Source organism: Rattus rattus, chromosome 18 (assembly GCF_011064425.1).
Source record: "Rattus rattus isolate New Zealand chromosome 18, Rrattus_CSIRO_v1, whole genome shotgun sequence".
NCBI lineage: Eukaryota > Metazoa > Chordata > Mammalia > Rodentia > Muridae > Rattus > Rattus rattus.
In genome coordinates this window covers 7,368,141-7,387,285 of record NC_046171.1, presented here as the reverse complement: position 1 = coordinate 7,387,285, position 19,145 = coordinate 7,368,141, and the positions used below count along the sequence as shown (strand labels likewise).

General features: G+C 53.0%; 1 protein-coding gene across 1 annotated transcript in view; it reads right to left on the bottom strand.

The window, feature by feature from the left end:
• The window catches only part of Tnxb (tenascin XB), a 58,285-nt gene that overhangs the window by 11,099 nt on the left and 28,041 nt on the right, over positions 1-19,145 (bottom strand). Inside the window, 13 exon segments of the mRNA XM_032889215.1 lie at positions 106-459; positions 948-1,037; positions 1,040-1,264; positions 6,150-6,494; positions 6,778-7,104; positions 11,614-11,955; positions 12,238-12,534; positions 13,627-14,115; positions 14,653-14,964; positions 15,081-15,395; positions 16,288-16,596; positions 16,743-17,030; positions 18,161-18,475. Of these exon segments, the coding sequence (XP_032745106.1) occupies positions 106-459; positions 948-1,037; positions 1,040-1,264; positions 6,150-6,494; positions 6,778-7,104; positions 11,614-11,955; positions 12,238-12,534; positions 13,627-14,115; positions 14,653-14,964; positions 15,081-15,395; positions 16,288-16,596; positions 16,743-17,030; positions 18,161-18,475 (4,008 nt within the window).

Sequence of the window (19,145 nt, the reverse complement as noted above, 5' to 3'; positions counted from 1 at the left end):
GACTCGTGGAAATATCAGCAGTGCCAGGGGGCTCCATGCACCGCACGAGTGTTTATTTGAAGAAGGTTGGAAAGGGATTGAGTTAGGACTGATTGCCTTACTCACCAGTCACGCCCACGGTGGACACGGGGCCCACACGACGCCCCTCATGGAATCCATACAGGTTCATCTTGTACTTGCGCCCAGGATCCAGGTCTGTCACGATGGCCTCCCTCTCCTGGCCCCCGACACGCACCACCTGGGGCCGCCCATTGCTGTCCTTGTACTGGACAGTGAAGGAGTCAAAGTGTCTCTGGGGGACGGTCCAGGAGAGGCTCAGGGAGTCTGGGGAGGATCCTGTCACTGTCAGCTCTCCCAGGAGCGGCTCCTCCTCCTCCTCCTCGGTGGGCTCTGGGGTCTCTGTGGGCTCTGGGGCCTCTCTGCTGGGCTCTGTGGGGCTGGGGGGCTCTTCCTCTGCAGCTGAGAAGGAGACAGAGGTGAGCAGGGTCACCAGCAGGTGTCCTTGGCTTTTGAGGCAGAAGATGTATTAAGTTATGGCTACCAGGGAGGTCCCCTTCTTGGGGTCTGATGTCCCTGGTCATCTGACAGCTGGCCAATATGCCCAAGCTTCTGGGTTAGCTGAGGGAACCTGGACAGTGCTGGCACAACAAAGGTCATGATGTCCCCACCCCAACCACAGAGAAGATAGGCCAGCTCCAAGGATAGGCACATAGGTCATATTTAGCCTCAGCCACAGCAGGTCTGGGGGATTAGCCAGTCCCCGGTCACTGGTCCCTACACAGAGCTGATGTCCCTTTTTTTTTTTTTTTTTTTTTTTTTTTTTGGAGCTGGGGACCAAACCCAGGGCCTTGCTCTTGCTAGGCAAGCGCTCTACCACTGAGCTAAATCCCCAACCCCTAATGTCCCCTTCTAATGGACCCCATCCTGGGCTCCCAGAGCCCACTCACCCGTCACGCCTGTGACAGACACGGGGCCCACACGCTGACCGCTGTGGATGCCATACAGGTTCATCTTGTACTTGTGGTCTGGCTCCAGGCGGAGATGGTGACCTGGTCCTGCCCTGGCACCCGCACCACCTTGGGCTGCCCGTCCCCGTTCTTGTACTGGATCACGAACTGGTCAAACTGTCCCTCGGGGACTGTCCAGGAGAGGCTCAGGGAGTCAGGGGTGGCATCTGTCACGGTCAGCTCTCCCAGGCGGGGCTTCTCTGGAGGGGGCTCGGTGGTCACAGTGGGCACTGCCTGTGTGGTCATAGCTTCCTCCTCTGGTTATAGATACATATGGGGACGAGTTATATCTCAGTTCCCATTTAAAGGATATTTATAAAATCAAAGCTCCCAAGAGCAGAATCACACTGGCCGCAGAGACTATGACCTTTCTTTTCTGTGCCATCTACATTACCATCCCTAGTTAAGGCTTTTCCCTCCTGCTCCATCCACCGACACCCACATGATTTCTCCCCTGGTCTACAGAGTGAATTGTAGGATAGCTTGAGCTACACAGAGAAACCCTGTCTTGAAAACCAAAAGAAAAAAAAAATCAAGTCAATGAAGTGTGTTTATAGGCGCACAGTGAAATGCTAGGCTGTCTGCTATTCCCTCATGGGCTGGGTGCTCCCGACAAGGACAGAGTCTCTGTAAGGCATCCTAGGCCAGTGCCTGCTCAGCAACAATTCCAAGGCTGCTGCCTCTGCCATGGGCCTTTCCCAGCAGCCTGCTCCTCAGGATCCTGACAGGATAGCAGGCTCTGGATACACTGCTGGGACTGAGTGGGATTCGTGGAAGTTGGTGTAGTTGTTTCCTCCTAACTAAACATCCTCTCCGAGTCTCTCTCAGGAAGTTCCTGAAGCTTACAGGGTTCACAAGGCCTCGGCATGGTTACAGAAGCATAACAATTGTAGGAGAGGTTGTCCAGCAGGTGCAAACCGTGCAGGAATTCCAGGGAAGTGCTTGCGTGGGCTCTAACCTATGTTGGAGTTAGGTTTGCAGTCTGATATCACCATATCCCTGCATGTGACCCCACTGAACACTTTGGTTCGCCACACTAGACACGGTTGGAATTGTTTCTTGGGTCTGTTTCTGGCATGAACAGATGTCCAGGTCTCCTCAGGAAAGTCAACCAACCTAATTGGTGCTGGCGTATCGACTAACAGAGCCAGAGGTGCTTTAGGGAGGCGTGGGTGTGTGGGCCACTGTAACGTGCTGAGGCAGGCAACTAGGATCTGCAGGGATAACCGCAACATGGCCACCTTCTCACATGCTCCCTGCTACAGGAGATAGGGCATGTAACCCAAGCCAGGACACCGGAGAGCTTCCAAGGGAGAAACTTGGGAGGTCCATTTTCCTAAACTGGATGGGGTTGATGAATGGGTTATATGTCTCCATAATAGTCAACGGACTCTCGAGGGTGTACTGCAATGCCTAAAAGTAACACATAGGACAAGATACCGTGACAGCTGCGTGACCTCTTTGTAGGCAAAGATGTGAAACTGCAGCTGCCTGCCTTCTCAGAGAGAACGCCCCACACAGGGGAGGAGTTGCAGTGGGGGGGATGTAGTCAGGACGCTCTCTCTGCTCATCAGTCTCTGGTGTGGGATGGGGGTAGTAGAGAAAGAAGACAAGATGGCGGTACTGGCTGGCAGCGTGCGGGACAAAGAGAGTGCGGGTTGGGTAGAAGACAACAGATCTCAGGTCCGACCCTGAAGAGAGGGAGAGAGAATCCGTGATTCAGCACGCAGACAGGGTATTAGCAATGACTGAGTACAGGAAGTTATGGCGCCCACGAACAGTCGGCATGTGAGCAGCTTGGGAAAGACTTTTCAACTGAGAGTTTCCAACCGCCTCGCTTTGTGTGGCGGTGGAGTAGGGGCAGATGGGATTAATCTGAGCGGAGATGGAGAAACAGTATCCCAGCAGCCCATCCCTCCCCGAGACAAACGCTTCCTAACCGAAGGCAGAACGGGGAAAATCAATCCCGATGAGGTGGCTCGTGTGAGCCAACAGGGACACTTAGTCCCCATAAATACAAAGGCCTTCGAGGCAACAGGATGGAGAAGGTGTTGCTGGAAGGAACCGGGAGTAAGAGAGGCAACACTGGTGCCCAGTTCATCAAGTCAGATAAAAGTGTATTCCCGGGGAAGCTAAAAGATCTGCAGGCAGATGTCTTGAATGGCTCTGAACAGCACATAAACTACTTTTATAAAACACAGAAGCAGGGCCTGGAGAGATGGCTCAGTGGTTAAGAGCACTGACTGCTCTTCCAGAGGTCCTGAGTTCAAATCCCAGCAACCACATGGCGGCTCACAACTGTCTGTAATGGGGATCTGATGCCTTCTTCTGGTGTGTCTGAAGACAGCTACAGTGTACTTATATAAATAAATTTAAAGCAAAAACAAAAACGCAGAAGCAGTTGAGAGGGAATGAGAAAGGCAAGGCAGACCAAAGAATCTTTTCTGGTTGCGCAAAGGAAAATACACTGATATCAGTGTGCAGACAGTTCCTACAGGAAAAATTAGCAGAATGCCAAACGCTGAGCTAGTGAGCTCCTGATAGGTTGTACTCCCAAGCAGCAGCCCACAGAAGGCAGAAGTGATGGGACAGTGCAGACTTAAAAGGTTAGACAGCTACCCCTCCAGAGTATGCAGTAAACATTTCTCCCCTGCAAGAGAGTCTGGCCCTAGCTGGAGACAGAGATTGCTTTAGTAGCCTGGGCTCCATCCACCCACAGCCATCACACCTGGGCTCCACCCACCCACAGCCATCACACCTGGGCTCCACCCACCCACAGCCATCACACCTGGGCTCCACCCACCCACAGCCATCACACCTGGGCTCCACCCACCCACAGCCATCACACCTGGGATCCACCCACCCACAGCCATCACACCTGGGCTCCACCCACCCACAGCCATCACACCTGGGCTCCACCCACCCACAGCCATCACACCTGGGCTCCACCCACCCACAGCCATCACACCTGGGCTCCACCCACCCACAGCCATCACACCATCCCATGTTGCTGATGGCCAGGAGCTTGTCAGACCTGGGGACCCATTGCCACCGGCAGGCATGGGAGGTTAGAGTAGAGCTATGGGCCTGAGTTGGTCCTACAAGGCCACCAAACGCAAAGAGATACACAGTGGTCTTAAGGCAGCAGTCTCCTGAGAGGAGGGGGACAGTTCATGTGTATGCGCTGGTTTATGTAGATGGCATCACGCCGATCTCTGAATATTTTCTAAGATCTAGAAAGTCATCTGAAGAACAGGGAAGTCGTAAGTTAAAGAACCTAAGGACGATGCCCCCCATCAGTGGGAGAGGGGACGTCCAGAAGCCGTAAGGTTGGTGAATGAGAATCTGAAAGGAGAGCCAGGTTACCTTCCTATGAGGCTGAGGTTAAGGGGGTCCCAAAACTAAGGCCATTGACTGCAACAGTAAATTAGACAGTAAATCCCTATGGCCGGAGACACTGCTTACTTGATTTGGACTGGACTGGAAGGTCCCTTCTTGCTGGTCTGCAATTATATTACGGACAGGCACCATGAAGGGCACTGTGGGAAAATTGTTACAAGCAGTCCTGCTGGGCTGTGAACCCTGAATACTGCAGAGCCACCCATGCAGGCCCACTGGCATAACAGAGGCACGGCTGTTATGGGGACAACATAATTAGACTTAAGGTCTGCTCCACGAGAAGGAATTTACATCTTGTGCTGTAAACCACGGGAGAAGCCTGTGGCTGGAGAAAACATAGGCCCTGAAGGGGAGGCAGCTGCTGCTTTGTTAAATGGATATAATATACCAATCCAACTGATATAATATACCTATGAAATCTGTCTGCATCCATGGATTACAGCTGCTAGCAATGCCAATTAATCATGGGAGGAAACTTATTTCTTGTAATTACAGGTAGATTGTAGAGACACAACTGGTGAAATTACTGAAGCAAAATGACAGGAACGGTGTCATAATCAGCAATAGATGGAAGAAAATGAAGCATTTCTATCCCCTACTCCCAAGGCTCAGGGAACAGTGCAGAAAAGTGAGGGGGTGGGGGAGACAGAGGAAGGAACACAGCATTGTGTAGCTGTTTTTTCAGAACTGAAGCATTCCCTATCAGAGGAGAAGTCATTAGAAGTCAGGAAGTAGCCAGCTGTGGTGGGGTGTGCCTTTAATTTTAGCACTAGAAAGGCAGAGGCAGTCAGATCTCTGTGAGTTTAAAGTAAAGTCTGTCTACATAGTGAGTTCCAGGACAGTCATGGCTATGCAGAGAGACTTTTTTTTTCAAAATAAACCAAAGCAAAAACATCCAGAAAGTAAACAAAAGCTTATTCAAGAAGTAAAGAAAACTCACAAGTCTCAGGAAGCTCCTGAAACTTACAAAACTCAGTCTGTCCCACATTAGCTAAACAGTAGCAATTAATTTCAGGAGAGCTGGAGAAAGCACCAAGGATGGATCGTTTGTGAATGACTATCCATGTGGAGGTTGGCTTTTGTGTAATACACCTACATTTGGGCCACCCATATCTCTGCACGTAACCCCTCACCCATACTCTTTTCTTTTTTTTTTCTTTTTTCTTTTTTTTCGGAGCTGGGGACCGAACACCCATACTCTTATAAGTAACCTACTGATTCAGATGCCAGACTTGTGTGAAATAACTTGTTTGTTGTCAGTGTCCTATCTAGATATATATCCCTAGGAAAAGTGAAATGCTCATACAATCTTGTTGCTATGAGAATAAGTGTTACTACAAAGATAGTAGAAAAAGGAATAAAAATGGGTCATCTATGAAGATTGGCTCAAGGGTTAAGAGCAGTTGTTGGGGGCTGGACAGATGGCTCAGTGTTTAAGAGCACTGGCTGCTCTTTCAGAGGTCTTGAGTTCGATTCCCAGCAACCACATGGTGGCTTACAGCCATCTGTAATGGGATCTGATGCCCTCTATTGTGTCTGAAGACAATAACTGTGTACTTACATAAATAAATAAATAAATCTTAAAAAAAAAAAAAAAGAGCAGTTGTTGGTCTTGCAAAGGATCTGGTGACTCACCACTTTCTCAAGCATACATGTGGTACACAGACATATGTGTAGGCAAAGCCCATATGAATAAAAGCAATCCTGTCATTCCAAACAGACCTATCTGATACATTCACTCACCAGTCACGCCCACGGTGGACACGGGGCCCACACGACTCCCCTCATGGAATCCATACAGGTTCATCTTGTACTTGCGCCCAGGATCCAGGTCTCTCACAATGGCCTCCCTCTCCTGGCCCCCGACACGCACCACCTGGGGACGCCCACTGCTGTCCTTGTACTGGACAGTGAAGGAGTCAAAGTCTCCCTGGGGGACGGTCCAGGAGAGGCTCAGGGAGTCTGGGGAGGTTCCTGTCACTGTCAGCTCTCCCAGGAGCGGCTCCTCCTCGGTGGGCTCTGGGGCCTCTGTGGGCTCTGGGGCCTCTGTGCTGGGCTCTGTGGGGCTGGGGGGCTCTTCCTCTGCAGCTGTGGAGACAGAGAGGGTGAGGCAGGGTCCCTGGCATTCCCAAGCTCCTATGTCCCTGCTGAGGGCACCTGGACAGTGACCAGCAAGGGCCTGTATGGCCCTGCTGCCCAGGGAGACTGGCCAGCACCAGGGGAGCACACACAAGCTATCACAGCGTTAGTCACAGCAGGCTTGTGGTATTGAATAGTCCTTGGCCACTGATTCCTTAACTCCCTAGTCACCAAAGAACAGCAGGTTCCACTAACTGAGGGGTCCCACCCTGGGCTCCCAGAGCCCACTCACCCGTCACGCCTGTGACAGACACGGGGCCCACACGCTGACCGCTGTGGATGCCATACAGGTTCATCTTGTACTTGTGGTCTGGCTCCAGGCCGGAGATGGTGACCTGGTCCTCGTACCCTGGCACCCGCACCACCTTGGGCTGCCCGTCCCCGTTCTTGTACTGGATCACGAACTGGTCAAACTGTCCCTCGGGGACTGTCCAGGAGAGGCTCAGGGAGTCAGGGGTGGCATCTGTCACGGTCAGCTCTCCCAGGAGGGGCTTCTTAGGAGGGGGCTCAGGAGTCGTGGTGGGCACCGCCTGTGTGGTCGGAGCTTCCTCCTCTGAATCTGCACACACAGAGGGATGAGTTAGGTCTTTCCCGTCCTCTGTCCCCACATAAAGGACATTTATAAAAACAGAGCCTTGTGGGTGTGGCACCACAGGCTTTTAAGCCCAGCGCTAGGCAGAAGCAGGCAGATCTTTGTGAATTCAAGGCCAACCTGGTCTGCGTAAGGAGTTTCAGGCTAGGCAGGGTTACGGAGCGTCGCCCTGACTCAAAAAGATAATAGTTAACAAAATAAAAATTTAAAAGAAAACAAACTAAAAGCTATCAAGGCCGTGGAAAGCAGGGAAAACCTGATCAGGGTGGCTACCACAGCTCCCTGTTCTCCCACACTGCTGTTCCTCCATCTGCCAACACCCACTATGTCAGCATCAGCCTCTTCATGGCCCCACATGGTCCCTCCGAGCTGTCCTGAGATGGCTCTCCCTACCATCTCCCTCCTCACTAGGCTCCGGTCTTTGTTTCCATTCTGAAAGTGGACCCGCCCCAACTTAGCTGCCACCAGACTCGGAATGCCCCAGACTTTTGCTAAACCCCTCCTGGCTGCCTCCCTCACCACCCCGGGGACCCCTGGCTGGGCCGCCATTTCCCACTACCTAGCCCTCCCTGCTTTTAGACTTCCTTCCTTCCCCGCCTGCCCCTCCTTGTCTCGCTTCACCTTGCAGTCTAAACTTTGCACACGCCCATCTTTGATGCCAGACACCAGCATTCAGGGCAGAACCCAGGCTCCCGAGACATCCCGACTGTGTCAAGACTGTTCTATGCCTCTGAGGCTGTCACACAAAATCTCCCGGTTCCTTCTGGACCACGCTTTTGTAGCCTGCCGCTCTTTCCACAAGTTTGGACTCACTCTTTCTAAAGCCGTCCCCACCCTCACGCCTGTCAGATTTCAGTCTCTGTGAGCCGGCTGGCTCTGGGTGACCCTTTCAGGTCCTTTCTTGTCCCCGGCTTCCCTGTCACAGGCTTATGATTATAAACCCATCGCTCAGGAACCTGGCGGTCTTCCAGGCTCAAGGCTCCCTATCAGATGCAGTCTGCTCCTGGATCCAGCATGAGCAACTTGCTGATACACTGGAGGGGTGTGCAGTTAAGTAAAACTGTATCCTGGCACCCCTTTCACTGTTTCCATGGTGACAGAGCCTCTGTGAAGACTCATGGGTCACCTATTCCCATTGAGTGCCAACATCTCTGTCGTCAGGAGCTGTGCTATTCAAGGCTCAGCTGGGCACTGGCCTCACAGTCAGGATCACCTGTCCTTCATATGCCTACTTGTTAAATGATTGGTTCCCAGAATGACTAGGGCGGGAGTAGGACCCCTTAAGAGGTATGGCCTGGTAGCCTGGTTCCCCAGGTCATTTAGGGTGTGCCGTTGAAAAGGACAGGGAGACTGGGCTTCCCCTTTTTCTCTGGTCTGCTTTTGAGGCATTTGCTAATTCATAACAGTTTCTGAAGAAGCGGGGCCAGCCCACAGAAACCTGAGCCAAGGTGAAACTTTGATCGGTGATTATATCCAGTACTTATCACCAGAGTGAGGCTGACGTCATAGCTTGATAGGAATGCAGATAGACTCTAGATGGACCTATGGCATCCTGACCTGCTCTGTGGTGTGACCCAGGCACCAGGAAGTGCTTGCTGGCTAAGAACAAGTTCTTCCAGGTAGCTGGTTACAAGGGACAGCCTCTGAATCCAGGTTGGATATCCCCATGGTGGACACAGGCGGTTCAAGGTCCCAAATAGACCCAAACAGGTACATTCTGAACTTGTGACTGAGGCTCCACTTTCCCCATAGTCCTCCTGCTGGCCTCCAGCTTGCTCCACTGGGGCCGCCCAGCCCTAGTCTTGTAGGGTCAAAATGGCCGTCCTCGGGAGTCTGGGAAGTATGGGGGGAGGAATCCTGTCGTTATTGGATCCTCTGGGAGTGGCTTCGCAGGGTGTTCAGGGATCTCCTCCTCAGGGTCCCCTGACTGGAGAGGATTGGAACTCCAAAGGACACCCAGTAGCTAAAGATCCTTAAGCAGAAGCCTTGGGGACTCAGGTGGCCTCACAGTGGCCATCAGGCCACTAGAGGCTGGAGAGGACTGAGCCAGCCTCATTGTCCTGTCTGATAGTCAGACTGCCCTGCCCCACATCTTCAGGAGGCAACTGGAGCATGTGCGTCAGGAGCCAAAGCTCTGCTCACTTCCTTTGACCCAATAGTCTCACTTCTGGGCATTTATCCTAAGAAAATTATTAAAGGCAGGGGGAAAGTTACAGCACGGAAGAATTCATAATAAGATTATTCATGACGGCAAAAATGTGTCAGGACCCAAATGACCCACAATGGATGATTGGTTTTCCTACAGGCCTTTTACCAGAGAGCATCAAGTAGCCATTGAAAGGACGCTTAGTGCAAACTGTGTGGTCACAGGGTAAATGACTAGCATCCAACTGGCTCCCAGCTGCATGGGAGCACAGTCAGTTGCAAGGGAGCGCAGCTAGCTGCATGGGAGCACTCAGGCTGCATGGGAGCACTCAGGCTGCATGGGAGCACCCAGGATTCATGGGAGCACTCGGGCTGCAGGCTTAATGTGTGCGGCCCGAGAGTGCCGAGCAGGAAGCTTGCCTATAGCTTACACCTCAGCTTCTTTGGGTTTGGCGGTGGTAATGTGGGTGCCAGGAATGGAGCCTCATGGAATATAGTCAGGCACTCACAGTTGCTAACGGTGCTTATTGCTCAACTGCTAGAGCGAGCGTCTCACTTGCTGGTTTTCAAGCTTTGCCTGGTCCTTATGTCCCTCACACTACAGAAATGCAAGCTTGAAAGGAGATGGTTGAATCATATTATCAGTGAGAGGGAGGGGGTGGGAATGGACAGCGAGGGAGATGGGACATGGGGGCGGGGATACGGGAAAGCAGGGGACATGGGTCCCTTATGGGCCGTGCATTGAGAATGGCTGTTATGAGGAATGACAAGAGTTGAAGAGACAGGAAACTGAGCCACGGGTGAGAAGTAACAGTTTACCCGCCACCCCCCCCCCCGGCTGCAAACTCTAACTTCTCCCCGATTCTCCCCATGCCCCTCAAGCCCGCAGTCTGCTGAAAACAGGGGCCAAAACAAAACCTGCCAAGCCAGGGACAGAGAGACAGGATTCCTCCACCTAGATGGTCACCAGGCACAGGAGACCCACAGGCTGCCCACACTGTGGCTGAGAGGTATGGCCTGCCCCGCACGGTGATCCTGAGGACGGGCCTGCCCTCCTCTGGTCTGTTCTTGACATCCCCGGGAAGCAGGCCGTGTGACCAAGACCCAGGGACCCAAGTGTGCATGTGATTTGTTCTCTTGCTGCTTAGGGACTAGCAAATTTAATTTCCTCATAATTAGAAATGAGCTGCGTTGCCAGGGTGACAGGAAGACAGATGGGGTGGTAAGGAAGAGACACACTGCATTTTTCTGTTTTTTTCTGTGATTATAAAAGGAATGTGTGGAGGGGAAGGACAAATGCTTGCCGCGTTGGAACATTTGCACAGAACAGACGAAAACAGAAAAAGGCAACCCAGCAGTGCCCAGAACAACACTGCCTTCTGTCTCACAAAGCACTGCTGTGGGCACTGTGGGCCGCACTTCCTCCGGCTCCCCAGCCGGGCCATGCCGTGCCGTGCCGTGCCGTGCTTGCCGGCTGGTTGTGATTAGCACCCTAACAGGACTCTCTGGGCCTGTGGTCCCTCTTCTCTTTCTTCTCTTGCTTTTTTAATTTTTGACTCACACTTTCAGAAGTGCTGGCCCACTGTGGTGGGGAGGAGGGCGAGGAGGAGGTTGTGGTGGAACAGAGCAGCTCACATCACAGTGCCCAGGAAGGAGAGAAAAGAAATCCAGGAGGGTCCAGGCCAAGAGACAGGTCCAAGAAAATGTCCCCGGCGAGCTACTTTCCCTGCCAAGTGCCCATTCTACCTCCCTTCAGCACCTAACAATGCCAGAGAGCACCAGTCCATCCAGGCACTGAAGTGGGGTGTGGTGTGTGTGTGTGTGTATGTGTGTGTAAGCACATGTGCGTGTATGCACATATGTGTGTGCACATGTGTGAGTCTGTGTGTACATGTGCATGCGCATCTGCATATGTGTGTGACTGTGTCTGTGTACACATGTGCATGTATCTGCATATGTGTGTCTGCAAATGTGTGCATGTATGCATATATATGTATGTGACTGTGTGTGTGCGTGTCTGTATGTGTACACGTGACTGTGTGTGCATGTGTGTGAGTGTCTATGTGTGTGTATGTGCATATGTATGTACTTGTGTGTGAGTGTCTGTGCATGTTTGCATGTGTATGAACATGTTTGTAAATGTGTGTGTGTTAGTGTGTATGCATGTGTGTCTGTGTTCACAGCAGAGTGAGGCAGAGGCAGCCAGTGAACAAAGGTCAAGACTGTTCTGGAAGGATGTGGAAGGGGAACCCAATCTTAGCCTTGTGGTGACAGGAGAAGGTGACCACACACTCTAAAAGGAGACACACTAAAGCCCCAGTTCACACTCACCGGTCACGCCCACAGTGGACACGGGGCCCACACGACGCCCCTCATGGAATCCATACAGGTTCATCTTGTACTTGCGCCCAGGATCCAGGTCTCTCACGATGGCCTCTCTCTCCTGGCCCCCGACATGCACCACCTGGGGCCGCCCATTGCTGTCCTTGTACTGGACAGTGAAGGAGTCAAAGTGTCCCTGGGGGACGGTCCAGGAGAGGCTCAGAGAGTCTGGGGAGGATCCTGTCACTGTCAGCTCTCCCAGGAGCGGCTCCTCCTCGGTGGGCTCTGGGGCCTCTGTGGGCTCTGGGGCCTCTGTGCTGGGCTCTGGACTGGGAGGCTCTTCCTCTGCAGCTGAGAAGGAGACAGAGAGGTGAGCAGGGTTCTGTGTCCTTAGGTCTCTTGGGAAGGAGGCAGCAACTATAGCTACCACGGGATCTGGACGGACATCAGCACAATAAAACCCTCTATGGCCATGGCCCTGTTGCCTAGGAGAGTGGACCAGCTCTAGGGGAAAGGAAGAGGGCCACAGGCTTGTCCATGGCAGGACAATAGTACTGACCAATCCAGGGCCCCCATTCCCACTCATGTCACCAAGGAGCTGAAGGTCACCTGAGTTATCTATTGTCCACTCACCCGTCACGCCTGTGACAGACACGGGGCCCACACGCTGGCCACTGTGGATGCCATACAGGTTCATCTTGTACTTGTGGTCTGGTTCCAGGCCAGAGATGGTGACCTGGTCCTCGTACCCTGGCACCCGCACCACCTTGGGCTGCCCATCCCCGTTCTTGTACTGGATCACGAACTGGTCAAACTGTCCCTCGGGGACTGTCCAGGAGAGGCTCAGGGAGTCAGGGGTGGCATCTGTCACGGTCAGCTCTCCCAGGCGGGGTTTCAGGGAAGGGGCATCAGTAGGCTCCTCTTCGGGGTCTGGGGAAGACATAGAACAGAGTCTTTGCTGTTTGTGGAGTTCCCAAGTCCTAACTCTCTTAAACACGGGTCAGAAGGAGGCTGAATCTAGGCCTGGTCAAGCATTCTTCGCGTTCATCATCACCAAAGCCTCTCCATTCTCTTCTTGGGAATCAGACAGGTCAGTCCACCTTCTGTCTCCGGACCTTGGCACATCGTAGCTCACGCTCCCTTAAAGCCTTTTTATATTTATTTTTTTTAAAGACTGGGCTGCCTATGAGCCAAGGTGGTCTTGAGCTGAAGAGATACAGAAGAGATACAGGATAGGCCTAACTCCCAATCCTCCTGCCTCTCTCTGCCGTCTGAGGGCAAGGATTATGGGCGTGTGTCGCCACGCCTGGCCAGACCCAAATCCCCTTTTGGGGATGTCCAAAAAAAAAGTCCTGAAATTAGACTGTGGAGGTCCATGCTAGGTAATTATGGAGTGTGTTACTGGTGTACCTCACACAGGCCACTTTTATGGTATCTGAGTAGGGTCCAAAACACAGCTGCCAATGAAGCACTTGCCTTCGGGGGGCGGGGGAGGTTGGACACAGGCCAGCGAGTCCCTGACTGAAGTAGTCATGGACACAGAGGCCTCATTATATTGTCTCTCTTGTATATATCTCTGAACTTAAAGAAAAAGCTTTCTATTAGATTTACTCGTTTTATCTTATGTGAATGTTTCACCTGTATGTCTGTCTGTCCGTGCACACACGTGGTGCACAGACAGACCCCTGGAGGCCAGAAGAGGGTGTCGGACCCCCTGGAACTGGAGTTACAGATGATTGGGAGCCACCACTTGATGCTAAGAACTGAACCTGCATCCTTCAGCCACCACATACTGAGCCTGGATCCTCTGCAAGAGCAACTAATATTCTAACCCGCTGAGCCCTCTTTAGCCCCAACCTTTGGAATCTCATACATTATTTGAGGTTGGGATTGGCTGATATTTCGTGGAATTTGTTTTCCCTAGAGTCCCCGTGGGAAAGTACAGTCTAGAACAAGCTTCAGAGGTGTCGATCACTACCCAGCAGCCCCCTCCAGGCCTGACCTAATCCTAAAAGGCGGTGCTGGCCCCAGATCCCATCTGACTACTTAGACATTGGAGGTCAGGGGATGAGTTAGTGTCTGAGGAGTTTTGGAGTCCTGAGTCTCTGCTGTAGGAAATATTGAGGGCTCTAGCTGCCTGAGAAGGCACACGCATACACTCACCGGTCACGCCCACGGTGGACACGGGGCCCACACGACGCCCCTCATGGAATCCATACAGGTTCATCTTGTACTTGCGCCCAGGATCCAGGTCTGTCACGATGGCCTCCCTCTCCTGGCCCCCGACACGCACCACCTGGGGCCGCCCATTGCTGTCCTTGTACTGGACAGTGAAGGAGTCAAAGTGTCCCTGGGGGACGGTCCAGGAGAGGCTCAGGGAGTCTGGGGAGGATCCTGTCACTGTCAGCTCTCCCAGGAGTGGCTCCTCCTCCTCGGTGGGCTCTGGGGCCTCTGTGGGCTCTGGGGCCTCTGTGCTGGGCTCTGTGGGGCTTGGGGGCTCTTCCTCTGCAGCTGAAAAGGAGACAGAGAGGGTGAGGCAGGGTCCCCAGCAGGTGTCCCTGACTCTGGTGAAGGAGAAAGATGCTAAGGCTACCAGACTGGGGCTGGAGAGATGGCTCAGTGGTTAGAGCAGGTGTCCCTGAGGTCCTGAGTGAAGGCTCACAACCAGAAATGAGAATGCCTCTTCTGGTGTGTCTGAAGAGGCTACAGTGTAATCATAATATATAAAAATAAATAAAATATTTAAAAAAACTGGTCCAGACTGGTCCTGATGTCATTTCAGAGAAACCCTCTCAGAGTCTGGTGGTCCTGTTTAGCTAAATAATATGGTCAAGTTTTGGGGGTGACCCAGTGCGTCCTGAGCTGCTAGCAGCACAGCAAAGGTTTCTGGGGAACCCCTTGCCCAGGGAGATAGGCCCACCGGAGGAGGGACACACAGGCTATAGGCTCAGCTATAGCAGTTCAATCACTATTGACCTACCAAGTCCAGTTCATCTAACCTGAAGGCCAGTGAATCCCCTCCCCCGAGAGGACTCCACATCCGCTCACCCGTCACGCCTATGACAGACACGGGGCCTACACGCTGACCGCTGTGGATGCCATACAGGTTCATCTTGTACTTGTGGTCTGGCTCCAGGCCAGAGATGGTGACCTGGTCTTCGTACCCTGGGACCCGCACCACCTTGGGCTGCCCGTCTCCGTTCTTGTACTGGATCACGAATTGGTCAAACTGTCCCTCGGGGACTGTCCAGGAGAGGCTCAGGGAGTTGGGCGTGCTGTCCGTCACGGTCAGCTCTCCCAGGTGGGGCTTGGGCTCAGGAGTCGTGGTGGGTGGCTCTGTGGGCTCCTCCTCTTCATCCTCTTCTTCCTCCCTTGGCGCTGCACGTGGAAAGAGCAACACGCCCATGGGGACATCTCCACCCTCTGGACCTCTGCAGCTGTTTAGAAGGTCAGAGTCAAAAGCTTCTCCCACTTACCTGTCAGGGCCTCAATTTGAGCAGGGCCTACACGCTGCCCGTCGTGGAAGCCATACAGGGTTATCAGGTATCTGTGGTCAGAGTCCAGGCCAGTAAGGGTGATGTCACTCTGGTCACCCTCTGTACTGACCACTCTGAGTTGCCCATCTCTGTCAGTGTACTGGACCTCGAAGGAGTTCAATTCTCCCTCAGACACCACCCAGGAGAGGTGCAGGCTGTGAGGTGTGGCTTCCTCCACTCTCAGCTCCCCGAGGCGGGGCACAGCGGCAGGGGTTGAAGTTGCAGGGGACCTCTGTCCAGGCTTCTGTTGTTTCTCTAGGGTCTGGTTCAGAAAGACATGGAGAGAAGATGGCTGCTCTGTGGCTGAACTCATATGTTGAAGAGGGGTGGGCGGGGAAAGGGAGGAAGGGTTCGGGGAAGGAGGGAGAAAGGCTGAGGGTTGGTCAAAGCATTTGAGGTAGAAGATGCTTCACCTCGCTCAGTGGCTGCCAGGGCCTGAGGAGGGGAGGGCAAAGAGGACCACGCAAGTTCCTAGCAGGGATGAAGCCATCCCAGTAGGACCTTGTTCTTGTCCCATGGACCTTCAGACCACTGAAACAAACTCCACTCAGCCCACGTTAAGTTGCTCTCCATGCTGGGAGAGGGGAAGGCCTAAAGCTTGGTACAGGTCTCTTGCCTGGGGCCGCTCTCCATTTAAACCTAAACCTTACCCCCAAGACTTCAAAGATGGACTTGAGGGGTTCACTCTTTGCTCCTCTTCTCAATGTGACCACAGTGAATAAAATCTCTTCTTTCTGACTTGTCTGTTTCTTTGGCCTACTGAGGTAGCCAGGCCCCTAACCGATCATGGATACAGGGGTGAGGGAGGGTCTTCGCGCCTCCCTGAGCATTTGTTCTGTGACTTACACATTTGCCAAAGCCATTTGGTACCATATGTAAATTATGCCTCAGGGGGGCAAAAAAAGGGCTGGAGAGATGGCTTAGTGGTTAAGAACACTGACTGCTCTTCCAAGGTCCCAAGTTCAAATCCCAGCAACCACATGGTGGCTCACAACCATCTGTAATAGGATCCGATGCCCTCTTCTGGTGTGTCAGCAATAGGATGCTCATATACATTAAATAAATACATATTTTTTTTTAAAAAATTATGCCTCAGTAAAGCCTCCTGAGAAAGAAGTGGATCTGTTGGGTGGCCTGTCACACTCACCAGTCACGGCAATGACGGAAAGGGGACCCACGCGCTTGCCGTCTCGAAGGCCATAGAGTAGCAGCTTGTACCTGCGTCCTGGGTCTAGACCAGAGACTCTAACCTCTCTATGGCTGCCGTCCACAGGCACCACTTGGGACTGCCCATCCCTGTCCTTGTACTGGACCACAAAGGAGTCAAACTGGCCCTCGGAGACTGTCCAGGAGAGGTCCACGGAGTTTTGGGTCACACTAGTCACCCGTAGCTCCTCTCCCAGTCGAGGTTTTGTGGGGTGCTTTTCTCTAGTGTGGTCCACAGCATTCATCGACTCTGAGATGGAGACAAAGGCAAGATATAGCTCAGCTGGTCACGGTCGTGACCTTGACCAGGGCAGGGCAGGGCAGGGCAGGGAAAGGAGAGGTTGTAGCCAAAGCAATGGCCTTCCTTCTGCCCTTCCCCTGCCAGGAAGACCTCACCTGTGTTACCCTCCGCGGTGAGGGGGCCAAAGCGTTTCTTTCCCAGAAGCCCATAGAGGAGGAATCTGTATTTGCGGCCAGCATCCAGGGCTGTGATGGTGGTTGTGAGCTCTTGGCCGTTTACTGGCACCACCCGGGGCCCACTTTTGTCCTTGAACTGGACCACGAAAGAGTCAAAATGGCCCTCAGGGACTGTCCAGGACAGGCGCAGGGAGTCTGTGGTAGGCTCCGTCACCCACAGCTCCCCAAGGCGGGGAGGGGCCTCTGGGCTGGTGTCCTCTCGGGCAGCTGACACAGAGAAACGTTCTTGTGTTTATTTTTTTTTTCCAAAAAAAAAAACAATTCTTTGACCACCTCCCACCGGTTCCGGAAAAATTCAGGGGCCCAAATGGTCAGTGCCACCCCAGATATTTCCATCAGCCTCCTGTCCACTCCCTCATCTAGTCTCCTTCACTTGACCCCTGTGGGGATGGGTCTTCTGTCCTGACTCAACCCTGTCAACGCACACTGCAACTTCCCTCCTCATCTTATCCTCGCTGACAAGAGCCCCTCTCTTTCCCTTAATGACTTCTCTTTCTCCTTGTGATGATTCTCTCTGTCTAGTTTTCTTCTCAGAAGCCCCAGCCAAGTAGCCTGAATGGCCCCTGGGGAATTCCTAGAGGATAGAGGCTCATGGGAGATGAGCAATATGGGGGAGGCGGGATGCTACGGGATTAAGTGTGGCCCAGCTTCCTGTTTTCTTTCTCATCTGACTCAGAACACTGACTCCACAGGGCTTGGAGGAGTCATGGGGCCGACTACACTGTTACACGCTGTGGGGACCAGTGGTGGGGGGGGGTAACACACAAGAAAACTCAACAGAGAAGGAATCCCATGACTGCCAAACTTAGGAGCCAACTTAGGAAGGCGCTGGCCTGCTGCCGTCCTGGACAGCAGAGACGCTGACGGAATTGTTATTGCGAGAGACTTCTGGCAATGGGGAGCCCCAGGGGGGCAGAGGAGGGCCTGGACCAAACCCCAAGATAGGGCCCAGCTGGGTAGCTTTCTCTGGTTTCCCAGACTCTAAGAAGTCAAGAGAGGAAGGTCAGCCTCTACAAGAAGTGGATATGGGAGCAGAGCGATGGGAGTCAGGGTGAGCTAGAAAGACAAGCAACAACATCTCGGGCGGTAGGAGGGGCCCCTGGTTAGTTTCATTCCTCCCTCAAGAGGTCCCCGGTCCCCACAGCCCATCCCAGTGAAGGACCAGTATGCAGAATAAACAGAGGGAAGAGAGAAGATTGGAGAACCCGCCCTTGCTGGGTCTCCAACTGCTTTGGACTGGAGTGGGCAAACAGAAGGTGGCCAGCAGGAAGTCCAAACCCTTCAGGAAAGGCCGGGGCCGCAGGTGGGCCTCGAGCCAGACCTTAAGCAGTCCTCACCTGTCTTTGCCTCTACAGAGACCTGGCTGTGTCGCTTCCCATCTCGGACCCCAAAGAGCAGGAACTTGTACTTGCGGGAGGGCTCCAGGCCTGGGACGGTGACCTCGCGTAGGTCTGCTGCCACAGACTCCACATGGGGCTGGCCATCCCTGTCCTTGTACTGGACCATGAAGGAGTCGAATTCACCCTCAGGGACAGTCCACAAGAGGCCCACAGAGTCCGGGGTTACATCTGTCACCGCCAGTTCCCCCAGGCGTGGCTCTGGGACCAACTTGGAGGCTTCAGTGACTGGGGCTGGTGCTTCTGGGAGGGGGTCTAGAATGAGAAAAGAGATCATGTCCGAGCTCCTGGAAGGGAGATCTGGCGCTGCCTATATGGGGGCTACCACTGAAGTAGGGGAGCCTGGTCTTCCATGATCAGCATGGTATCAGCGGCACTCTGATGGGGACTCTCGTCCACAGAAAGTCATGCTTTCCCACGGCCTCAGAGTTATTCAGAAACATCAAAGCATTGTTTGCACTCAGCACCTTTATGTGAGCTGACAAAGAAGTCCAGGCATTGCCAAGTCAGAAATCAGACACGTTGGGCTCTCGGTATTCCGGATAATGCCTCCAAGGATCCCAAGCCCAAGGATGCTCAGCCCTGTCATATAGGACGATGGACTCTTCATATCCCTAAGACTTTTATGTTCTCTCCAAATAACTTACCATGCCCAGTGCAAGGCAAATACTATGAAATCGGTTGATAACTACAGATGAACATATGTGCACATGTTCACCCGTGCATAGATAAGCATGTAAGGGTCTGTGCATGTGATCATATGTGGGCAGGTAAGCCTGCACATATGTATTCATGTTCATGTATGTGCAGGTGAGCATGCATGTGTGTGTGTGTTCACGTGTGTGCAGATAAGCATGCAAGTGTGTTGTGGTGTGTGTGTGTGCAGGTGAGCATGCATGTATGTGTGTGTTCATGTGTGGACAGG